This window comes from Mus caroli, chromosome 7, assembly GCF_900094665.2.
Source record: "Mus caroli chromosome 7, CAROLI_EIJ_v1.1, whole genome shotgun sequence".
NCBI lineage: Eukaryota > Metazoa > Chordata > Mammalia > Rodentia > Muridae > Mus > Mus caroli.
This window is the reverse complement of record NC_034576.1, coordinates 127,682,506-127,707,474: the sequence shown is the minus strand read 5'-3', so window position 1 is coordinate 127,707,474 and position 24,969 is coordinate 127,682,506. Positions and strand designations below refer to the sequence as shown.

Genomic DNA, 24,969 nt, shown 5'->3' with positions numbered 1-24,969 from the left:
TGCTGTTCTCTCTGCTGGACAGAATGTGTAGGTCCCCTGAAGGCATTCCACATCATCTTCCCTCATTCTGGATGTTCCAGAGCTCAGCACCATATGCTTGGGGTAGGACTTGATGGATGGGTTTCCAAAGGCTCTTTCTAGCTGACAGGCTCAGCTAAATTAACAAAAGGCCCCGTGTATAAACCTTCCTGTTTGAAGGAGCCAGATGGGATTCATCTGGGTTTCTTGGATAACCATATGTTCTGTAGCCAAACGGTGAAAGTGCTGGCTCCTTTGAGTGGGCTGCAGATTGTGCTGAGACTCACAGGCATTTGCTGTCTCTGCCCCAAGCAGTCCCAAGACTCAGAGCAGCGCTGAATAATGAGTGCCTTCTCTTCACCAGTTCATACTTTGCTTGCCCATGGGTTGTACAGCCAGGTGGCAACAAAAGCTAGTAGTAGATTGGCTGGGGGCAGGACATTTTATGCAGTATAGATTTTAAAACTTTGTTGTCAACAGCATCAGAGAAGAGTGACATACGTGTGACAGATAGCAGACAGCAGCTGACCTTCACTTGTGCTGTTCAAGGGTCTGCCAGGGAATGTATAGACCTATAACCCCCTGAGGACCACATGCCCTGCTAGCTACAGAGGTGTTTGATCATGTCTCCCTGGCTGGTGCCTGAGAAGCTGCATCAAATGACAACTTGCTGAAGTTGGTCTCTCATTTATTGTGAGAGTCTTGCTCTGGCTTGGTGGCAAATACCTTTACCTACTGACCCTTCTCTCTGACTCCTTAGGTGACTTTTATTTATTTATTTTTCTCCACTGCCTTTGGGAAGACTCTGTTAATGAATCATGCATACACTTGGATTTTAAAAGCAGTATGGGGAAGTCTTGGTGGACAGTCTCCTCTTAGCTCTGCCCCTACCAGTCTTACTCTACCCTATCTACTGTTGCAGGGTCTCTCAGCACATCTCTTTTCCCTCTTTGTAGTCACAGCAGGGTGTCTGTGCTGCTCCAGACTTTGTTCAGCTCCTGGAGTGCAGCTTGGCAGTCTCATTAGTACCTGTGGCATTTCTTCAGTTACTGTCAGTTGGTAATTGACATCCTGGAAACTAGTGTTTCTGCAGTGCTGGGATTCCCCAGTGCCTTAACTTAGCAGTACCCGTGGGCTTATGTTTTGCAGGGGCTGTGTGAAAGGACATTCAAGCGTCTGTACCAGTACATGCTGAATGCTGGGCTGGCCAAGGTGGTGTCCCTTCCCTTGCAGGAGATTCACCCTGAGTGTGGTCCCTGTAAGACCAAGAAAGGTAAGAGCAGAACCTTGTGGCCAACTGGCTCTCCTTGTTGTCATTTTCTCTGCTCACATTCTGCCTTGAAGTGTGAAGATTACACTCCATTCAGTTCCTTACTGCTCAGTGCCTTCCATCTAAAAAGGATCCGAGAAGTGTGCCCCGAATTCTAGTGGACTCCTCTGCAAGGGTGTCCTCTAGCAGCCTGCCCTCTTCTTTGTGCTTTCATTCTTTCCTTTTTTGGTACTAGGGACTGAACCTAGAGTGTTGTGCTTTCTGGGTCAAGGGCTCTAATGCTGAGCTGTTTACCAAGCCCTGTTTGAAATACAGTTGTGTCACACAACCATAAGAGTGTGTTTCAGAGATGGACAGCACAGCATGCACTCTCACATAGATAACGAGGGTCAGACACTCAGGGTGGCTTCTTGGTGTAATCCAAAGATAGCACAAAGTGTACACGATTGGCTGGATATACAGGCATAGTGCTTACAATAATAAACATTTTCTTCAAGTAGGAGGAATATGTTCTAAAATTATCATGGTACTCTGTAAACCAGTAACAGAATAGTTGATTATCGAGCATTATGTACTGTCTGTCCCTGTGCCGTGCTTTTGCCTCAAATGCAGGAGAAATCATTACACTGTCACAGCAAAGGGTCATTGATTGAGAGAGGTTTTTAACTTCTTTATAACTATGATACTGCTGCTGTGTGTGCAGCACACATGACTGCTCTGCATCTTATAGCCTCTGTAGCCCTACAAGGTTGATCTTAGCATCAACATCTGACCTATAAGAAAGCTCAGAGATGCTAATAGAGTTAAAGGGATGGCTTTGTGGGCAAAGGGTTTGCTGAACAAGCATAAGATCTGAGTTTCGGTCCCCCAGAACCCAGGTAAGAAGCCGAGTATGTCGGAGAGCACCTGTAATCATGGTGCTGTGGGGAGTAGGGATTGTGAGCTGAAGATAAGTGGATCCCTGAGGCTTGCTGGCCAGTTTTAAAAAATGAAGGAGAGGTATAGAAGGATTTTAATCCAACAGCACAACTACTCTGGCTGTAATACAGACATACCCTTAGCATACACCTTAATTCCTCTCTCTATAATACAGACACTCCCTTAGCACACACCTTTAACCCCAGTGAAGGTAAAGTTAGTTTATAGAAGGAAGCATCCATGCCTGAAAGTGACGTCTCCTGAGGCTACTGAGGAGAGTAGTGTAGGGAAAAAAAGGAAGCAGTTTTACTGGGACAGTTAATAGAGGTCGCAGAGAGAGAACAAGCTAGACACTGGTGAAGACAAAAGGAGCCAGAGAATGAGAAGGAGCCAGAGATTAGAACATGTTGCCAAAGTTAGTAAGAGCCAAGCAGATCAATTCAGGAGAGGCCAAGAAAGAGAAGCCAGATTGAATCAGTCAATTTGGAAAGCCTTTGAGTCAGAACAACTGAGTTGAACCAGCCAGCCAGAGTTCAGAAAGAACAAGAAAGGGTGAGCTCATTCAGCCCCACGTCTCAGAGGATGAGAACATTGTAGACCGAGATAAGATTGGAAGAAGGTTAGGCCTAGGTTAGCAGACTCTGGAGATAGCAGTTAAATCAGGTGAATAAAAGAGACTTTACATCAAATGCAATTGACAAGGGTTTAATACAGACTTCTGACCTCATGCACGCATACCTACACAGACATTAGCACACCTTGCACACACACAAAGTTTGGACAGTCGATATTCCACAGTTATAGACTGTAAAGAAGCTTAAGACAGAGGCTGGAACAATGGCTTAGCGCTTAAGAACACCAACTGCTCCTCCAGATGGACCAAGGTTCAATTCCCTACACCCCCTATTAGAGCTCACAACCATCTGGAGCCTCATTCCAAGGGAATCTAATGCCTTTGAGAGTATTATATCCACAGAAACACGTGCAGACAAAATACCAAACACATAAAAATTTACAAAAAGAAACTTCCACAGGACAGGCAGTTTATAGCACCATAGCAACTTCCTTTAAGCCTTTTTTATTCTTGCCCTGTGCCTCTTGCTTGACAAAATCTTTGTAAAATCTGAAAGTTGGAGCTTTCAGTAGATTAGGATGGTGGAAGATAAATGTTTTTCTCTAAATGCTACTGTAATGGTAATAGAGACATCACATGGGGTAAGCCAAGAACAGCAGCTCTCAGCAACACTTGGTGAGCAGACTGGGAGAGAGCTAAGTACCTACGAAGGGTGGGTAACTAGAAGCTGACACCTGAACTGGAAATGAAAGATTCCAGGTGCCTTTGAAAGGACAAATACAGATGGGGCAGAGATTGGAGGAGCTGACACTCTGCATGAGAAACATCACACTTCGCCTCCCTTCTGTATGCAACGTGTCAGGAGCCTAGAGGGTTTCTAGATGCGTGAACATCCTGGGACAAGATGGAGTGCTAGCAGTGGAGGATGTGTGGCTATCCAGAGGTGTGATTCCCAGCAGCTGCTGGTTCCTTTGGCTGTCTCGTGGTCCATCACATTTGATGACGTTCTTCCACGGTTTCCTAGACTTTCTCCAATATAGCCACATGCTGCGGGCAAGACCAGAGGAAAGGAATATGGACTGGGAGTGCTTATCTGTGCTGGTTTAGTCAAGGTTCAGGATCTCTAGCCATAGCTTCCGGAACAGCAGAGGGACTAGAGCCTAAGACATGGGTCTTCCCTGAGCTAGGCATGCCCTATACTACTGAGCTCCACTCTACCCCGTCTGATACCTAAAAGCAAATGTCAGCTCTTAGAACTGTCCAGCCTCTAGAACACGGGCAACCAGAATTAAAAGACCTGGGACTGGAGACTCCTGTTCTGAAAAGTGACCAGTTGAAGGCAAAGGCCTTTCCAGACTGAACGTTGGGGTTTTCCAGCTAAGGAAAGCAGCTCATCGTCTTTCTAACACATCGGACCCGGGTGCTGCAGCTTTTCCCTCTCACCTCCTCTGAAGCACTGACCTCTCAAGCAACCACATTGTTGAGGCAAATGAAGCTCTTGAAAAGTAGACACAAACTCAGTTCTCAAAAGGAGTGGATGTTTCTGAAAGCAGAGCAGGAAGCTGTGAAGACAAAGGAAGGAAAAAGGATCTTAGTTCAGTGGCACGGGAGAGAGTAGGAGAAGGTGCACAGAAAGGTCTCAAGAAAGTGGAATGCCAAGTTGAAACTAGAAAGGGCTCGGGGTGGGGTGGGGTGAGTCCCATGTTTCCTGAAGGGGATACATGGACTGCTGTGCTGCTGGTACCGTCTCCTTCCACTGGGCTCTTAACAGTTCCGTCACTCTGTAGCAGCACAGACAGACAGCCGGGCCTTTAACAGTGGGCCTTTGGGGACACTTCCAAACCATAGCACAGAGAACAGGACAGAGAGAAACAAAGGAACTGTCATGTTTCTAGTAGAGTGAACAAAAATCCACACTAAGATCCAATACTGGAGGGTTTCTCCAGTATTGGTTGAAGGGGAACCCTGACAAGATGAGACAGATGCAGGATGGGAGGGCTCAGGAGGTCAGAGTATTGTAGTATTCTGGGCTGTTGCAGGTAAGGTGTTAAAAATAACAGAGCTTTCAGTGAGGAGACACTAAGGAAGAGTCTGTATTGCTATGCAGGCCACTGTGGCCAGGGTTTTCTTCCAGGCTGAGGGTCCTGCAAATTCAAAGTAACCACTTGACACTAACAGATACTAACTGGGCTTTTGAAGTCAGGCAGTCCTAGCTTAGGACTTCCTGGTGGGGAGTTAAAGCCTTCAGGAAGTTACTTGACCTGTCTCAGCTTCTTCCCCCAGTCAGCTTACTACCTTCTAAGGTGCTGTGGTGCTCATGTGGGATGGTGGGCTCTGAGTAGGGCCAGAGGCGCATAGCAGGTAGGCTAGACCTAAAGGGGCTTTTTAAAATTTGTTTTAGACAGTTTTACTCTATAGCCCTTGCTGGCCTAGAACTCATCAGGATCTAGAAGTGTTGGAATTAAAGGCAAGTATCACCACACCTGGCTAGATGTGTGTTTTGTTTGGTCTGCAGTATTGGTTTTCATTGAGTGTGTTTCTGGAATTTACAACAGGTTGGGTTTTTTGAGTTTTTTGTTTTTGTTTTTGTTTTTAAACCTGGGAAGTCTTATGTGCAAAGAGAATATAGTAGTACATTTCCTTCATGACAGTTGACTGGCAGGTGGAGCCTACCTTCCCATTCCCCTCTTACCAGTGACACCTGCCTGCTGCTACATAACATGCAGTCTGTTTCCCTCAGTGTTTCATCACCTTCAAACTGTGTCTGTCCACAGGGAATCTCCGTAGGCCTGGCCTGGGAGGACTTCTCAGGACGGTCAGCATGACTCAGAACACAGGCAGTGATACAGAGGTGGCACTCAAGTTGATCAGTAAAGATAGCTACACTGGGAAGGCTTATGTACACACCAAGCCTATGATTGCTAGAGGTTGTTCTTAGCCATGATAGTCCTTGTACCTACAGTCTTCCATCCTCTGTTTCTTGGGTTTGCAACCGGGCTCCTAGCCAGCCTTTCTCTGTGTGGTGGTCCTGGCTCTTTGGCTTTTCTTAGTGACCTTGTGCTAAGGTCTGTGCTCTGGGAGGAGCTGCTCACACACACCCTTTACATGCTTTGTGTTCCTAGTGCCTGGGCAGAATCAGCTCAGAGCCAGGTGAGTGTGTGGTACATGTAATTTAACCAAGCTCCTTTTCAGTTGCTTTGCATATGCAGGAGACAGAGCTGAAGAGTTTTCAGGGGTGTATGCCTTGAGCTTTATCGGTTCTGTTTTAGAAAAAGAAAAATAGCATAAAACATTTTTTCCCAAAGCATTATGGAATAAAAAGGGCTTAAAAAAATAAAGATGATGTTTTACTTCGTGTAAATGTGCAGGTGTTCCTGGATCTACATGAAATGTTTTTGAAACCCTTAAACAGAGCTTGGATTTAGGCATATTTTGTACACACACTTTGCCATATCTGTTTGTCAAAAGCAAAATCAGCTTTATAATGAAAGCAGTTGCCCTGAACGGCTCTGACTTACAAGTTCTAATTATTCTCCTCGAGTATTTACTAGCCACCATGAGTTTATTAAGTTGTACTGATAAAAAGGAAGGAGAAGTGAATTTGGCTATCCCTTCCAACAGGATCCCAGTTGGAAGCCCTTGGTGGGACACTTCCGAGGGGGCTAGCTGATGACTGCGGTGGTCACCACATCCAGTTCTGAAGGGGATTGAGACTGAGTCCCTCTCCAGAGCTGATGTCCTTGTGACTCTTAAGAAATAAACAATTCTGTAGAAACTAACTTGGATGTGTCCTCACTCCTAGGTTGCTACACTTAAAATGAGGAATCTAAATGTCGAGCTGAGAAATCAATTCTGTTTGCAGTAACTTGGAACAAATTTAACAAAATATGTGCAGATCAGCTATGAAAATTATAAAGCACTGCTGAAATTTAAGATCTGTGTAAACGAAAATGGATCAAGCGTGCTAATGTTATGCTAAGATTCCCCAGATTGATCTGATTCAACACAGTCCATGTCTGATTCCAGACTTGTGTCAGTTGATTCTAAAATCTATAAGTGCAAGGAACCCAGAAAGACAAACAGTCCTGAGGGGAGGATAATGTAGAACTCACCCTTCTGTTTTCAGACGCTGCTGTACAAAAATCAGACAGTGTGGTAGACAGAGCCCGTGCAGGTCAGTAAAACAGATAAACAGCACACAGGAAGCCCCTGTGTGCGGTGGCGCAGACGGTTCTCGCTCGAGATGAGTGAAGAGAGAGTGGCCGCACAGTGACTTTGTCATGTGACTCCACCTGTAGGAAAGTCAGTGGGAAAATCTGAAATAGGATTGTTAATCTTTAGGGGACAAAAAGGGTAGAGGATTGGAAGTGATAAGAGTCAGGCTGGTATTAAATACATAGTCTGTGACTTGTACCCACTGAAAGGATGGATAGACAATATGTGAAATAAATGTCAGTCGAGCTGTTAAATTTAAAATAAAAACTAATCCAAGAGATATTATAGGGTACAGCAGAGTAAAATTATGACCATTAAGAGGAATACATTCAAAAAATTATATTAGGATTAAAATATACAACCTAGGAGAGAAATGAGCCATATAAAGAAAAACAGAAGTGCAATAAATTAAATATACAGGCCTGAAAGAGAGTCAAAGCCAAGAAAAATGGAAGAGAATAAAGACCAAAACAAAACAGGATCAAAAGCAAACAAAGGCATAAAAACAAAGGGTCAGAGTTGTCCCAGATTTCAAAAGTGTAGAACTTTGTGTTTTGAAGATGATGAAACAGTTACAAATAAGCAGTTTAATAAGAGTGAAGTGATTAAAGGATACTAGCTATAAGAATAAAAAGTAATTACTGTCAATAATATATATAAAAAAAGCAAGAACATTTTAATATGGCAGAAACTGTTAAAGGGGAAACTCAGGTAAAGGGGGTGAGCTTTATCAGGCTGTGAATACCTGGACTGGAGTCACTTGCACAGGGGCAAGGATGTTTATCTCCTGGAGCAGCTCTTGTCTCTTTTCCAGAGGTAGCAGCTATCAGCAAGAATGGGCATGAATGTCCCACCTCTGGGGGGTGGGGTCAACAATGGTGGTGGCAGACAGCACACTCTTGACTAGTGGCTGGCCGGTGTGGAAGGGGGCGCTGGTAGGATTTCTCTTTGTCCCTTCCTAGGGTGTAGCCAGCTAATTGCTGGCTGTTGTTCCCAAGTGCTCTTGTTTACTTGTGTGTAGAACAGAACCGTCTATGGGCTTGTCCTAGACTTTACAAACAGGTAGGCAAGGCAGTACTGCCATTGTCAAACATCCAGATAAAATACTGGACACCGTTGTAAGGTTTTCTCTAATCCTCTTAACCTCTTTATTATTTTTCTTCATTGTACTACCAAGAAAATGGGGAGCACTGCTCATTGCTCAGATCGTCAGGAGGGATAGTGCTGGGGCAAGGATTTGAACAAAGAACGTGTGGTGGCATCTGCAGTGGTTAAGTCTCTCCGTCTCTTGTGCTACTGTGGAGAGACTTGAGTGGGACTCATGAGAAAGGGGAAGTGTGTGGGCCTGAGCCTGTGCTGAGGAGAGCCACCAGGGCCTCCCATCAAGCCACTGGCCATATTCCCCACAGTCCCAAACATACCTATAGAATAAACAGTGTTACTTACCTGGCATACAGACGACATTCCTTCCACAGTCTGCCTTGCTGTTCAGCCCCATTTTTATTCTTTCTCTTTCTTTGACTTCTTCCTCTGCCTAGAATGCCTGTCCTCTGTGGCAAGGCTACTGCTTTGTCCTTTACCCTAGACATCTGCTCCACCCTTCCAAATAGCTCATTTCCAAGCCCCCCAGATGTGCTAGAGATAAAGCCGTGGGGGCCCTGTGGCATGTCTCACAGAGCAGAGTCTCTCAGTTCTCCAGCCAGAGAACATGTATGAAGCACTTGGTGTGTCAGGTATGGGTGAACCACTGTGCCTGTCCTTGCTCAGTCTATTCAAGATGCGTTTAGATTAGCTCTGCTTGATGGATGAAAAACTTGAGGCTCAGAGAGGAAAAGAGCTTTCCTGTGATAGGCAGAACCAGACTGTCAACCTGGGCTGTGTCACAGCAAGCTCAGTGTCTTCCGGTTGCCTTGCCAAGCCTCAACTTTGTCTCTTTTTACATCAGAGGAAGCCTGCCTGGCTTGTGTCTGTTCTGGACACAGTAAGGAATAAATGTTTATGGAATCCGATTGAAATAAAGGTCTCAACAATCCAGCAGCTCGGTGTGATATTTGTCCCTCAGCAGCTGTGTTTGAAGGCTGCAGGAGAGAAGGTGCCATCTCTGGGATCCTTTGAGAAAAAGCCTTGCTTGCTACTGAAACCCAGAATGGCCCTGGCCTTGAGTCCGTCTTCTCCTTGGAACAGAAAATCTGAGGACTGAGCTTCAGTATAAGAACCTCTGTCTGCTGAGCCATCTGGCTCACTCTGTTGCTGTTCTTGTCTTCATTGTTACTGCTGAGGAAACTGAGGCACAGGGTAACTCCTGATGTATTTACTCTCTTGGGGCCTTACTGCCCCTCTCTGCTAACCTAGGCCTTGTCCTGGAAGCTGCTAGTCCCCATACAATCTAATCTAGGCCTAGAATGCTTTCAGCCTCTGAGACTTGCTGCTGAATAGGCTTACCCCTTCCTAGCTCTGGCTGGCTGGTCAACTCAGCTGATATGGCTCAAAACTCCTCTCCACTCTGATTCAGTGTTACGTCTCTCACTTGACCTCTCCTGAACTGCTCCTCTTGGCCTTAAACTAACTTTGGAATATGCAGTAATCTTCTGGCTCCTTCTCGTTCTGTCTTCACCTGTATCTAGCTTGTTCTTTCTCTGCAGTGTGTCTCTGTACCACTGTCCCAGTAAAGCTGCCGCCTCTCCTTGCTCTCTCTCTGCACTGCTACTTAAGTAGCTTCCCTTTCCTCTCCTCTCATGAGAGTTGGGCATATTCTTTCTCTGATTTGTCAATTTGTCTGCCACTGAGTTAGACATCACCTTCAAACATGGCTGCTTCCTTCTACAAGCTAACTTGACCTTCATTGTTTGGGATTAAAGATGAATACTAAGGACATGTCTGTATTCCAGCCAAAGGAACTAAAGGTGTGTGCCAAGGGCTGAGCCACATGACAACTAGAAACTTTTTTCAGTAAATAACAAGACCATGGGGTTCACAGTGTAATCAAATATGCTGCAACATATCCCTCCCTTTAAGCTAAAAATTGAATACAATTTAACTATTTCAACAGAAACAATTATCAGTCCCATGAATTTAAAATATCCTTATGAAGATCCCTTGTTGGGAGGATCCTTCATAACTACAGTCCTGATTATCTGCCCTTCGCCAACAGTTCATTTCAGTAGCAAGGTTTTCCAGTCCGTCAGTCTGATGAACAATTGGTCCTTTTCAGCTGGTTTGTTGATCTCTCTCCATGAGGGGGGGGGGGGGTGCTGGGATCTGCTTTCTGTGTCTCTTCCTTCCTTGAATTGTGCCTTTCATGTGGAGGCTTTCTCTTAACTCAGATGGATTCTTATGAATTTTGGTGGAACCCATAGTCTTTCATAGGCAAAACCTCTTCCCCAGTGTAGCACATTCCCTAAGTTCCATTCTGATGTTAAAACATCTTTAAAGTATATAGGTTGATGTAATTCAACAGTGTTTTTTACAGTCTAGTCTCTTTCAGGTTCTCTTATTCCCCCTTTCTATTTATCCAGGTATAATTAGATCTTTATGAATCTACACATAAACTTAGACATTTAGGCACTTGAATTCTGCCCAGCTCCAAGCCATCAAGCTGGGCTTCTTACCCATGTCAGTGGCTGTCTGTCTTGATCCTCAATTTCATTAGGCACCATAGGTTCACAATTAATGCTTTCCTGTTCTCTTACTTCCTCTGTCTCATCTCTCATGCCTTTGTATTATTATAGCTAATTTTTCTTGTATGGCTATTTTTTCAACCTTTTTTAAAAGGAAAAATATAAATATTGCAATTGAAAGTAGGGAAGGTTTACTCCAATGGCTGTAAGTACAGCAATGAATACAGCAATGGCTTTTTCAAGCAACATTTCTATCCCCTCAACTCCTACCCTTCAGGGATCTGAAATGGAGTTTCCCATTTTTTTGGATATACTTTAAAATTTTATTGTTTGAGAATTTCAAACAATGTATTTTGATGATATTCCTCCCGTTTATTCCACCCACTCTCCGTTCCTTTGAATTTGTATCTCTTCTACATTAAATTATTGTTTAATAACCCCTGATAAACCCTTACAGAAAATTGTTCATCCCTCCACCAGAAGATACTAACTGTCCATTGTATGTCAGTTAGGAGTCGAGGCTCATGGACCCTTCCCACTCCATGCTTGACTGTTGACTGGCTTGATGCTGTGCAGGTGACCACAGCTTCTATGTGTCATGAGGGCAGCACTCCTGTCATGTCCAGAAGACACTATTTCCCTCTGATCCTCCTGACTTCAGACTCTTACAGTCTTTCTGCCCCATCTTTCATGACGGTCTTTGAAGCTTGTGGAAGGAGTATGATATAGATATCCAATTAATCATGACTGCAATCAGTTAAACAAGAACAAAAATATAATGGATCAATGAAACAAAGAGCTGGTTCTTTGAAAATTATCACACCTTTTGGCCTAGGTAAGCAAACAAAAGAAAGGGTGGAATTAATAGAATTAAAGAGGAAAAAGGAGACATAGAAGAAAGATATAGCAAAACACAAGCCTTTTTAAAATTTACATTCCTCCAAACTAGACTATTATTTTAAAGTATTGATGATTTTCTGGATGTATATGAAGTTTCCCCTTTTTTTTTTTCTTTTTTCTTTTTTCTTTTTTTGGTTTTTTGAGACAGGGTTTCTCTGTATAGCCCTGGCTGTCCTGGAACTCACTTTGTAGACCTGGCTGGCCTCGAACTCAGAAATTTGCCTGCCTCTGCCTCCCAAGTTCTGGGATTAAAGGTGTGCGCCACCACCGCCAGCTAGTTTCCCATTGTTTTAGTGCAGGAAAAGTCTATATATGTCATTAAAATTATCTTGGGGTAGCTTACTGTGATTTGATAATGATCCACTGTCTCAGAGGCTCCTGCATCACCCCTTGCTCTGAGCCCAAGGCTACCATTATTCTGGGGTCTCCCAAGTCTGAGTGTCCAAATGGAATCACAGAGCTGATGTTTCCTCTGGAGCTGATCTTAGGTGAATTTTCTTCTGTGCCTTTCTGTCAGATGTCTCCTGTCCTCTCTTGTCTTTCTGTCAGATGTCCTCTGCTTTCTGTAGTGTTGGTGGGCTTTCTTCTTCTCCATTAACATTGGGTTTTTTTTTCCAACCACATTAACTGACAGATGTAATAGTAAATAACTGTGTGATAACTATCCTGCAACAACACAGAAAGAACATATCATTTAGCCAAACAGGTAGAATTAGCAAAGGCAGCTTCCTACCTATCTGGTTGTCATATGACTTTGGGCCTCTGGGCAGGCCCCTTTGCAGTCACCTAAGACTTTTACCTCCTCCAGTTGTTCTAGGGCTTCTTGATAAATTTCCCAGAGTTCATTCTGGTGGGTGTCACATTGAATTTGCATGCCATTTGCCCTGCTCACCCTTAGCTTTCTCCTTTTACTTAAGGAAACCTGACAGCGTAATTTGCCTGTCACTGACAAGCTGTGGGGAGCTTGAGCAGGTGATCTAACCCTTCCATGCTTCAGTTCCCTTGTATATAAAATGACTCCTAGAGTCCTTAGGACCAGTGAGCTGGCATACGTCTATGCCAGGCATCTACATTGTTTCCTGTCTTTGTTGTCTTTTCCTTGGGCCTAAGTGTGGGTTTTCCCCTGATGTGGTAGGCTATCTGGAGGTAGATGCAAATTTCCTTCAGAGCCCAGAGCAGCCCAGAGCATGGCTTGTACTGCAGCAAGGCCCCACCTTGTCTGTGTTTGTCACTGGCAGTAATGTCATGACAGTGCTAGCTAAGACCTCTTAGTCTTGTCTGCCACTGCCTCTTTTTGAGTTACTTGTAAACTACGTTTATCCTTAGTCCCACCCTCAGTCACCAGAAGGGCTCCTGTTGGCTTTAAAGGAAAAGTTGTTCTTCCTTTCTTGAGCAAATTCCATGTGTGGACCGTACCTGGAAGAATGTTCAAAGGAATAGACTATGTCTTCCAGCTACACTGGCAAGCTAGCAGGGTGCCTCCCTGATCCTTTTGCAAGTATTTCTTCCTTCTCTAAATGTGTTAACAAGACACTATAGTCTTGCCCCTAAGAGTAGTAGGTATTGTAGGGTTTTTTTTTCTTCCTAAATTTATATTCATTTTATTTATATTATATTTTCATTTTATTTTTGTGTATGTGTCTGCTAATACGTGCCACATGTGGGATGCCCTGGAGGCTAGATTGGATTATTTGATCCTCTGCATTTATGAGCTCTCTAATGTGAGGTGCCAAGAAGCAAACCTGTGAATGCTGGGAACTGGACCTAGGTCCTCTACGTGCAGCAGGTGTTCTTAACCACTAAGCCGTCTGCTCTCACACCTCACAGGGGATGAACTTGCAGTGATCACAGGTCAGCTATGGCCTTTCAGGATGTCATCAACTGCTCTCCCATGAGGTGCTGTGTCTATTGTCTGCTGATGTATGCCCTGTTCCTAGGAACTGATGTCATGGTGCGGTGTCTTAAGCTCCTGAAGGAATTCAAGCGAAAGATGGAAGACGACCACGACGATGATGACGATGAGGAGGTCATCTCCAAGGGAGTACCTCCTGTGGACATCGTATTTGAGCGGGACATGCTCACGCAGACCTACGAGCTCAGTGAGTCCCGCTCACAGCCCTTACCCGAGGCTATGAGCCCAAGAGTGGGAAAGGTGTCCTTGTGAGGGGAGTGGGGCTCCAGCATATAAAGCCTAGGAGGTGGCAGGCTTCTCTCCAGGCTTCAGCTGTGGATCAAGTTCAGGGTGGAGCCTTGCTGCCTCCTAGATATGTGGCTTTAACAAGATCTTTGAGCCTTGCCCCCCTGTCTGTGAAAATGGGGAATTACAACAGAATTCTCTAGAGGTGCACCAGTAGACTGAGGGCATTTATTAGGGAGAGTGTTTCATATGACGTGGACATTGAGGCCTACCATGGCTGCCACAAGTGGAAAGCCCAGGGTTTTCATGATCCAGGGCAAGGGAAGAAGGTGCTCCTGACCCAGGTAGGAGGGAAGTGGAGAGAGAGTGAGTTGCCTTTCCTGCCTGTCGGTTCTTTTGTTCTTACTGGCTCCTGGTTGATGATATGCTGCACCTATCTAGGCATACCCTCCCTCCCTGTTACTCTGTGACTCATAGGCCAGGTTCTGCCGGAGGTGGACACCTTCATAGACCTACTTAATAATGCTTGACCACCCGAGAATCCCTTAATCCACCTAAAGTTAACCATCACATTGGATGAAACCGACATGAGCACATTCTCAGATAAAAGGCACAAGAGTAAATTAGCTGCAACAGCACCCACAGAAACACTCAAGCTTAGCTAGCTGCTCATCTTAATCTGTTTTCTGGTGTTATAACAAAGCATCCAAGAGCAGACAGTATTTAAAGAAAAGTGTTGTTTTTGACGGGTAGTTCTAGAAGCTGGTGAGTTTGGATTAGGTGCTGGTATCTGCTCTGCTACCGATGGGGCCTTGCTGCTGCATAAAGGAAGAGAGGCAGAGGATTAGCAGACGTGGAGAGAGTTCCACCTACTGCTTCTTAGAACAGCCCAATGGAGAGCAAGAGCTCTACCCCATACTGCAAGCATCTCTCGGTCTGCTGCACAGAGGAAGTGAGCGTAGCCATCCTACTGAAGACAACAGAACTCAGCCTCTGTGCAGTTCTGTTGTGCAGGTTCTGGCACCTCTGTTGCCTTCTGAATTGTTGCATCATAGACTCCACTGCAGGCCATGCTGGCTAATCGCTCACTTGGCCTTTATGAAGGCTGATAGATTGACAGTTCTTGTGGTGGCTCAGATTCCTCAGAACATAGTTTAGAAACAACTGCCTAGAGCCCTCTTGTCCCCACTTATGCCCTATGAGCCATCTCCTCTCATTCCGATGGCCATCTTTATGTGTGTCTGATGTAGAAAGCCTCCTGCACCCTGACTGATTTTTGCCTGGTACCCTCAAATGTGTGAATGCATTTTTTTTTTTTAAAGCAGTGTTTTCTGTTCAAAGAGCTTTACCACCATCTGTCTAAAGCTCATGTATCAGCCTCCAACCAGGCTCCTCCCTGGAATATTTGATCCCAGGGCATTTCAAAAGGACTTGAGAAAGGCAGGTACTGTACTGATACTGAGTGACAGGCATGGACTCCAGGGCAGGAACTGCAGACTACATGCACGGTACTGAAAACAGGCAGCAAGCTCTGTTCTCGGCTATGGCGCTGCTGCCATCACTTCCTCGGGTATTGCTGGTCAGGCTGTGAGAAAAGGGGCAATTGTTGGTCTCCACAGGAACATGAAAGTGCACATTAAGAGACGTTTTCAGAAGAGGAAGGAACATGGGCACATGTACCTGGGAGCTGAGGCAGGATGATCGCATGTTCAAGGACAGCCCTCCCTGCCACCCCCAAATATTATCTTAAAAAGCATTTTGATGTTTTTTGAAAGGGTCAGTTTCATTAATCTGAGTAAGTTCATTTGTGAGAAAAGGCTAACTTCCTCCTGCTGCTTAAAGGTGATGTTAGAGACTTTAATAGGTCCGCTTCTCTTGGAATAGAGCCACAGTTTGCTTTCCCATTCATGTTCTAGCATGGAGAACCAGGGAGCTACACACAAAGTGAGCAGCTGGTGTTCTCAGGGTCAGGTGGCTCTTCAGTCTGGCAGTGGAGTGCTCCTGGGGAAGGGGAGAGTGCTTTCTCTGGCGGTTCCACTTTTGTGCTTAGCCAGGGAGCAGGGAAGTAGCTGTGAGCAGCTGCCCCTGTGCAGTGGTGGGGTTCAAGTGTGGTATTGTTCACAGTTGAGCGCAGAGGAACGAAAGGAATTTCCCAAGCTGAGATCCGAGTTGCTATGAACGTGGGAAAGCTGGAAGCAAGAATGCTGTGTCGGCTCCTTCAGAGGTTCAAGGTTGTCAAGGTAACATCCTGTCATCCCTACAATACCTCATCTGGTGCTCCCATGGGGTTATACGTTGGAGAAGCAGATGCAGTACTGTCTGTCCATGGGCAGGTAGCTGTATGAGGCTACTAGCATGCTAGGCCTCCCTTCACTGAGGGCTTCTCTGGTTTTGCTTCTTAAAAACTGAAGCACTGGAGAGAGCAACAGGACAGCATCTGCCCTTGAAGCTCACTCCTGGGTGAGGGCAGTCAGCTGGAGCTGCCTGGTGTCTGATAAGCTCCCATTAGTGTGATTTGCCTGGCACCTGAAAGTATCAGAAGCACTAACTGAGGCAGGCCTAGTGTTCCCCTTTTGTGATTCAAAGCTTTATCTCAGCTGCTGAGGCTGTATTAGTCAGCTTTCTGTAGCTGTAATGAAGTAACTAAGGCGGCTAGTTACAAAGAGGAAGGTTGCTTTGGCATGTTCTGGAGACTGTAGTCCGAAATCAAGTGGGTTTTGCTGATTTGGACCTCTAATGAGACAGGAAGCACCTCATGACAGGAGCACGCTGGTAGAATAAATTCACATCCTGAGCCAGAAAATGGTCCAGGGACATAGACACATACACATGGGCACACATGCACTCGTCCACACCACTTTGGGAGCACTCATACCTCCTACAGGTTCTGCCCTTCCCAATAGTACCACCCTTGGAACTAAACTTTTACTCATTCAGACTCTCTGGTGGGCCACTGTGGGCATTTTACCACAAGGCAGGGATTTATTAGTTGATCTGTGTATACTGGGGCTCTTGGTGCCATCCCTGGCAACATGTGGGTTCATAGACTATTTTAACTTTCTCCCACTATATGCTGTGGAATGAGCCCCTTTCCCATTTTAGAAGGCAAGATGATCATGGATTGATAATAAACCAAATCACAGGTGTCCACAGCTGTGGCTGTGTGGAACTGGTATCTGCAGTGTGTGGAACTCTGAGCTCTATATAACCAGCACAAATCGATTCCTGACTGTCTGTGAGCCAGGTCCAGCACAGAGGGTGCATGGAAAATCAAGGCGCTCTCCATAAAGGGTAACTAGGTTCAGAGAGCAGACACAGTCCAGATCATGTGTGGTCCTGTCGTGGCAGGCCCTGCCAGGAAGGCTCTGTACAACAGGGGGAGAGCACTTGGGGCACCTTATACCTGTAGGTGCTTATACCCTCTGGAGTGTGCTAACACATGTGGTTGCCCTAGGGGTTCATGGAAGATGAAGGCCGGCAGCGGACCACCAAGTACATTTCCTGTGTGTTTGCGGAGGAGAGTGACTTGAGCCGACAATATGCTCGTGAAAAGGCCCGAGGAGAGCTACTAACCACTGTGAGCCTCGCCTCAGTGCAAGATGAGTCCCTCATGCCTGAGGGCGAAGAGGCCTTCCTCTCTGACTCAGAAAGTGAGGAAGAGAGCAGCTGCAGTGGTGGCAAGCGGAGGGGCCGAGGGTCGCGGGGCCATGCAAGAGCCTCGGGGGATGCTGGGCCTGGCTCTCGGCCTCATCACTCCACTCCAGCTAAGGGTAAGGGCTGCTTGAAGCATATGGGGGCATCGGGGCCATGCACCCTGGCACAGCTCACCATAGTCAAGGAGCAGTTGTTCAGCTCAGCAGGCACCTGGAGCTCTCCTAGGTCACACCATCATAGATGTGGAGGGGTCGGTCGTATGGTGTGTTCTGGCTACTTGCAAGGTAGTCAGTCTCCTTGAATAACATTTTTGTACATGTTTTTACTACTTTCATCCCTTCCCTCGGTCCATTCAAGAACCAGAGCTTAGTTTACAGAATACTACTATGGAGGCAGGGATGTTCTCCCAAGTGAGCTGTTACAACCTAGTAAATCTCGCTTATTTGTTTGAGAGTGGATTTTACTACGTGATCTACCTTGAGCTCACTCACCCACCCTTCCTACCTCAGCTTCCTGAGTGCTGAGCTTTCAGGTGTAGAGTACCCTGGATGGCTTCATCTCTTGCTTTAAAGTTGTGTAGAAAGTGAGTGGTTGATAGACTAATGTTCAGTTTTGTACTCCAAGACTGTAGAGTGAGCCCGAGGAGGTCCCTGGGCTAACCTGCCCTGTCTGCCAAGCAGAGAAGCCCTCCTTGTTTTCCTCTGACCCGCTGTGCCCACTCTCCTTGCAGGTGGGTGGAAAGTCCTAAATCTGCACCCACTGAAGAAGCCGAAAGCTGCCACCGAGGAGAGATCCCGCAGAAGCTCTGCTTGTAGGGATGGCCTGGACACCAGCAGCTCATCTGAGCTCAATGCACCCTTCGACCCTCACAGCATGGACAGTCACAGTGGTGACATCGCTGTGATTGAGGAGGTCCGGCTCGATAACCCCAAGGTTAGTAACCATCCTAGAGGCTTGCGGCACGAAGACTCCAGTCTTCTTGGTTCAGTACTTGAATCCAGAGACAGGAACAGGCGATAGTAGTGTCACCTGCCAAACACAGGATGTGAGCCAAGTGACGGCAGCAGTTCCACAGAGAGACACAGAACCATTTGCTGCCTCTGCCCCATGCTAGGCCTAGTCCCAAGTCTCCAGTGACCTCTGACAAGGTAGTCTTTTCACATAAATTCAGAGGGAAAGTTTGTGTGGTTAATTTACATAGCCAATATTGCTGTGAAGGCATTTGGCAGTGCTTGGACCTTTGTGATAATCACGGTTAGGAAGAGAGATTGGTGGCCACAGCAGGTGAGGGCAGAACGCTTTGTTGCTACTGTTGTTATTTGGGGGCAGAATCTCACTGTTGCTCAGCTGTCCCCCACCTCCTAAGCTTAAGCACTGGTGTGGACCAGCAACCAGGTGACTCCAGCTGCTGCTGTTGTGTTCAGGCCTCACAGCCTGAGGAGAAGAAATATGGAGTCTGCTCTGTGCCATGGGATGGGAAATTGACCTGCTAAGAGATGGCAGCGTGGGGACCTCCCCAGCTTCCATTCTCCCACCCTGGAATAGCAGGCTGCACTTTGCCTGTGGCCCTGTTGTAGAATTGATGGGCTCTGGGTGATTTGATCTAGACTCTTTCCACCCTTTAGTGCTTGCTAGATGCTGCCCAGTACCTTCTTGTTGGGGCCTCCTAATCCTAATCCTAATACAACAGGTCTTCCTTCCAGGCCAGAGTTCCTGTGCTGTCTGATAAAAAACACTCCATTTTACATCCATGGCTCCCTGAAGGTTTTTGGCAGAGCACAGCTCTGCTTCTGCAGCTTCTGGTTACTGTGGCAGTTTCCTCCAGAATGTCGCTCTGAGACATGATGGACAACAGGTCTCCACTTCAGGGACCTTTCTGAAATCCTCTAGATTTCACTCTCTATTGTGAGAGAACTCTGCCTTACCTGGAGACCTGTGGTAGGCAGAGAGCAGGCTAAGCTTAGCTGTTCCCACGTTGTCACCCCAGTGCCTGAGCTGCGTTTCCTCTTCCTGAAAGCACCACTCTAAGCCACAGCCACCTGGCCGCACACGCCCTATGGCTGCCACGTGATGTCAACAGGTGTTCTTTTTCATTCAGGGTTCATGTTCAGACTTTACCACATTTTTGATGTGATAAAGGCACAGGTTTGTGCTAAGCTCCTAGAAGACAGAAAGACCTTAAGGATGAAAGTAGAGTCGGGTTGGGGAGCTGCTGAGATGGCTCAGTGGTTACGAATATTGCCTACTCTTAGCTGAGAACTTGAATTCAAATCCCAGTACCCAGATGCCAACCAGTTTACAATTGTCTATGGCTCCCAGGGCATCTGATGCCCTCCTCTGGCCACCTTTGGTAGTGCATGCATATGGCACATGAATATACAGGAATGTAGGAACACTCATAGACATAAAAATAAATAAAATATTTTTAAAAATAAAAGTTGTAGGTGAAAAGATGGCTCAGCAGCTTAAAGTACTTGCTACTCTTCCAGAGGTCCTGGGTTCAGGTCACAGCACCTACACTAGGCAGCTCACAGCCACCTGTAACTCTAGCTCCAGGGAATTCTACCCACTTCTGGCCTCCTGTTCACATATGGCAGACAGACACATACACATAAATAATATATAAATATAACATCTTCACTTTCCATCCTTGTATTCTCCCAGAAACCTAGATTGTGTTTCTATTATGTAGGAGGGTGGTGGCTCCCAGAAAGGTGGACGGCATGGCTCAGGCCAGGACAAGCCTCACAAAACATACCGACTGCTAAAGCGCAGAAATCTTATCATAGAAGCTGTCACCAACCTCCGCCTGATTGAGAGCCTGTTCACGTAAGTATACTGTTGTCTCCATGACTGCCCTTCTCCCTAGCAAGGGACTGGGAGGCCTTGAGCTGCTGCCTTACTATGTGTGTTTTACGGTGTCTCATTGTGGTCAACAGGATGTAGATTTCCTGTCATTAGCAAGGGTAGACCTAGAGAATGAAAATGCTAGATGTCTAGGAGCCCACATTGGCTTTTCTCCTAACCTGAGTATTCCTTTTGTACAGCTGTGTCAGGCAGGCGAGAGACAACTTGAAAGAGGCTCTATTTGGCTCATGGTTTCTTGGGTTCTTGGTGTGGTCTCTTGGCCTTGTATGCGTAGTGGTAGGAATATGTAGCCAAATCTCATCTTCACTTTATAGCAGCCAAGAAGCAGAGAGCAGGCAAGATCTGCAGCAACCTACTTCCTCCTGCATGCAAGCCCCACCTTACAAAATCTGCAATATCACCATCTTCTGGGTCCAGGTCTTAAGCCCATGAGTTGTAGGGGACATAGCACATTTAAACCATAACACTGGGGAATTGTTACAAGAAAAGGGGGACCAAGAAACCTGTGTGCAGTCACGTTGCAAGAGGCACAGACAGGACTGTGTTAAAGACAGAGGAGCTGAGTTTCAGGTCTGGTCTTTGTAACTCTTGGAGCCACCACACTGTGTTGGGGCAGTACCTCCAGAGCTCTGAGACCAGAGTAAGAACCATTGGCAGAAGGGGCCTCCCTTCTGATCACCTGATCACCTTCTGATCACCAGCGCTGATCCTTTGCCCTGTCTCTGGCTAGCTGGGGTGCAAGGACCACCTCAGATACATCATCACCCTGGTCCTTCCTGTGCCATGTGGAGCTTGTCTGGGTGTCCTGGTGTCCATATTGGCCCTGCTTTTCTTTATTAGTGATCTAGAAATGTCACACGAATCAGAAAGATTGAGAGAGATCAGTAGGATAGAGAGAGATTCAGACCAAGGAGCAAGTGGTAAATTGGAGTTTCTCTACCTGAATGGTAAAGAAGGGTGCAGGAGACAGGTTTCCATCCTTGCACTCTGTGCCCCGCCCCATTCCTTTCCATTGTAAAGTCATGTGATCTCTGTTGCTGTGGAGCTGCTGGGAGTAATGGCCTTTCTTTAGCTAATTTGTTTACTCTAGAAAGATGTGGTATTTCATGTTCCAAAAGGGCCACCTTCATAGGATGTGAAAAACTCCTACAGTGTTTCCCTGGTTCCTGATAGACCTCTGTGCCCTACATGTGAGAGAATGACCTTCTTCTCTGCTATCCAGGATTCAGAAGATGATCATGGACCAGGAGAAACAAGAGGGTGTCTCCACCAAATGCTGTAAGAAGTCCATTATCCGCTTGGTGCGGAACCTGTCTGAGGAGGGTCTCTTGCGATTGTATCGGACTACAGTCATTCAGGATGGCATCAAGAAGAAGGTAACCCCTTTGGCTTCCCCTTAGCCCACAGAACTAGCTCCATGCTATGGGAAACATTCCGGCCTAGTGTTTCTTTTCATTGTTGTATATTGATTGATCTTTCTTGTTAGTGATTGGGACATCCAGTTCTGCCTCTTAACGTAGAGAGTAGGAGTCCTACTGGCAGACTTCCTGTGAAAGCTGGGAGCAGCCACTCGAGCATTAGAGCAGTGAGTTGGCCTAGGCTGGAACAAGAAGGAAGCAGACCTGTTAGAGTTACACAGGACAGTGTTAGGATCTAGAAGGGTCATGGCCAGTCTGGGATGTGTCTGTTTCGTCCATCTCCATGTATCTGTTTCTGTAGCACTGCGATGGGAGCTGTTCCCATAGTAACTGTAGCTCAGCAGCTTTGCACGCACTTTACAGCATCAATTTTTCAGGGTCAGAGTAATTGGGATGGTGCACTGGACATTCAGGCTGAAAGCAGTGGGACTGACTGGATTTTCTCTCAGCTCTGAAGGAGCCCTGCTTTGATACTTAGTTTCACTCCTAAGTGGACAAGGTCATCTCTGCATTCATAAATCTTTTTTATTTTTTTTTTGAGATACAGCAATACTAAAAAAAGTGACTTAAGAAATAGAGTTAGCTGTTGCATGTAGACAGGACTCATGGGCTTTCATATCTGCTGCAAGTCACCTCAAAATAAAGCCATCAAGTCTCCTTGACCTAGCTCCCTCATCCACAGCCGTCTGCCATGAATCCACTTGAGAAGTGGCAGTCAGTCAGATGCCAGCCTTCCTCACTGAAGGACACATTGAAGCCCCAGCCGCAGGGGCACCTGTGACTTGAGCAGGTTTTACAGAAGCTACTCTGTCAGACTTCCTTGGTGTCACTGTCGAGGGCAACAAATCCTCCCCTAGTTTGGGCCTAGGGAGACTATGTGGCCTCAGGAGTGGCTTAACTAGTGCCAGCCTGGAAGGCTAGCAAGTGAAGATCAGAGCCTGAGGGAGGGCATGAGGGTGTCAGGTCAACAAACAGTTAGGGCCATGTAACCACAGGAATGAAAGTTGGTGGATATGGAGCCTCCAGCTGCAGGGCAGCACATGGGAAAACCGTCGTATGCTTCTAAATTGGGTTTGAAGTTCACTGCTGAGGCTTGTTCTCTAACAGGACTTGCTTGGCCCAGGCTGTTGGTGATTGGCGGAAGCCCATACTCCTATACGTCCCCTAACTCTTAGGCTATTGAGGAATTCACTGCTGGCCTAGGACAAGGGGCCAACAGGAGCTGCCATCTCTAAGTACTTTTCAGTTCACGGAGAAGTTGCCTAACTGGATCTCATTTGGGTCTCACAAAGAAGTCAGCAGTACGGGTGGATGCAGTGCTGAGGTGGGCGTGGGGTTTCCTTTTTATCAGTGGTAAGCAGAGCCCAGGGGTGCTGCTGCCTGTCCCAGCCCCCACAGCTGCTGCTCATCACACTGCAGTGACAGCAACACAGAAAGCTGCTCCTGCGGCACCCAGTCCATTCTGTCTGTCAGTGCTGAAGTTAGTGTCCTGACTCCTGCACATCTGCTACTCACTGCCCAGATTTTATCCCCTCATCTCAAGGAACAACAACCACTCGTAACCATTCTGCCTGGATTCCCAGGGAGAGCTAACAACAGAGCAGCCCTGCATCCTCTGGCAGCCTGGGAGGTGCACCACCCAGGGAAACTGCAGTTAGGAAACTCAGAGGAGCATGTGTGGGGAGCTGCCTCAGCTATCAGAAGAGCTGCTGAGCTGTGACAGCCTGGTCAGGGAAACTGCAGGGCCAGCGCTTGTTGTCCAAGACATGGTGACATGGTCCCTAAGAAGTTCAGATGCCTGCAGCTGAAACAGCAAACTGTCTACCATGTGTTCTGCCTCACTCTGAGTTGTGGGTGTGTTGGAAATATCTTCTGTGGAACCTCAGGTCAAACCTGCCCTGCCCTCTGGGACACTCCAACCTCTTTCCATAGGTAGATCTGGTCGTGCACCCATCTATGGACCAGAACGATCCCCTTGTGAGAAGTGCTATTGAGCAGGTTCGCTTCCGGATCTCCAACTCAAGCACAGCAAACAGGCAAGTGGAAGAACTCCCAGTTAAACTGCCCAGGCCTGCAGCCTCCCAAAGGCTTTCTGTACACTTCATGAGATCCTGGGTTTGCTGCCTAGATGCTATGGCTCGTACTTACCTAGTCTACATGGGGATCCAGTTCTGAACTTCTAGTATTCTTTGTTCTAATTTACCTTTCTTTTGATGGTGATGGAGAAGCGACCAGGGCTTTGCATAAACTAGGCCAACACTTTCCCACTGAGCCATACTACCTGCCCTGATGCTTGTCCATGTGGTAAATGTAACCAATCGGAGCACTCCCCATCAATGCTTCTGTGTAGGAAACTCAGTCTCGTTGTGGCATAAGTAAGTCCCTTGCTTTCTTCAAGTCTCGATCGTCTTACCCTAAGTGACTGAACGCACACTGGTGAAAAGCAGTTTTTAGGTGGCTGGGCTCCTGGTGGGCAGAGGAACTGCAGTGGTTGATCACATTAGTTTTTTTATTGCTGGTTACTGGCTTCTGTGAAGCATCAGGAGACAGAGCACACTGGGTTCCTTTTCCTTCCTGTGGATAGCAGCCTCTGAAGGTCCCACATGAGCCCTTCGTGTTTTAGAGGCCATTCACTTGTGTCATCTGCCTGGTCCCATGACCAGTTGAGTCTGAAACCCCAGGCCTGGCAGATAGGCCTTGTCTTTGCTTCTAACGTGTTTCTGCACCTAATGTTTGGGCTGCAGAGTTAAAGTTCCACCGGCCCCAGCACCCCAAGAAGAAGCAGAAGAGGAGAACCAAGAACCAGAAGCCCCAAGTAGATCAACAAGCTCTGACCCAAACGCATCCTCGAAGCCAGAGAGCACTCGGGTGAAAAAGACTGACGAGAAAATGGGCATAACCCCACTCAAAAATTATAAACCTGTCATAGGTAAGGAGCAGCTTCTGTCACCTTTGTCTGCTGTGTTCTGAGCAGTGGTCTATAAATCACCTCCCTGGCACCCAGACCCTAGGCAGCTCATGGTAGCTGTGGGATGAACTGGACCAACACAGTCTGGGGTTGCCCAAGCACTGCCCGCACCTTTCTTCCTACAGTTCCTGGACTCGGGCGCTCCATAGGGTTCCTTCCCAAGATGCCCCGCCTAAAGGCGATGCACCTGTTCCTGTGGTACCTGGTGTATGGGCATCCTGCCGGCCACACTGGGGAGCAGCCTACTCTCCACAGTGAGAGGAAAACAGGCAAGCAGGAGTCCAGCAGACCAGGGGCTCAGCCCTCCTCAGATGACTGGGACACCGCAGAAGCCAAAAACAGCACAGAAAGCAGCTCCTGGGAGGCAGAAATGGAACTCTCCACAGAGATAGGTGAGAGCCGCAGGTCTGTA

The 24,969-nt window shown here is 46.8% G+C and overlaps 1 protein-coding gene across 1 annotated transcript in view; it reads left to right on the top strand.

Annotated features, from left to right (window-relative positions):
- Window positions 1-24,969, top strand: part of Gtf3c1 (general transcription factor IIIC subunit 1) — a 66,285-nt gene that overhangs the window by 13,300 nt on the left and 28,016 nt on the right. The window contains exons 6-15 of the mRNA XM_021166027.1: window positions 1,168-1,291; window positions 13,450-13,611; window positions 15,774-15,889; window positions 17,104-17,419; window positions 18,034-18,236; window positions 19,996-20,132; window positions 21,394-21,547; window positions 23,522-23,625; window positions 24,334-24,518; window positions 24,683-24,949. Coding sequence (XP_021021686.1) covers window positions 1,168-1,291; window positions 13,450-13,611; window positions 15,774-15,889; window positions 17,104-17,419; window positions 18,034-18,236; window positions 19,996-20,132; window positions 21,394-21,547; window positions 23,522-23,625; window positions 24,334-24,518; window positions 24,683-24,949 — 1,768 coding nt within the window. The remainder of the gene's footprint in view (window positions 1-1,167; window positions 1,292-13,449; window positions 13,612-15,773; window positions 15,890-17,103; window positions 17,420-18,033; window positions 18,237-19,995; window positions 20,133-21,393; window positions 21,548-23,521; window positions 23,626-24,333; window positions 24,519-24,682; window positions 24,950-24,969) is intronic.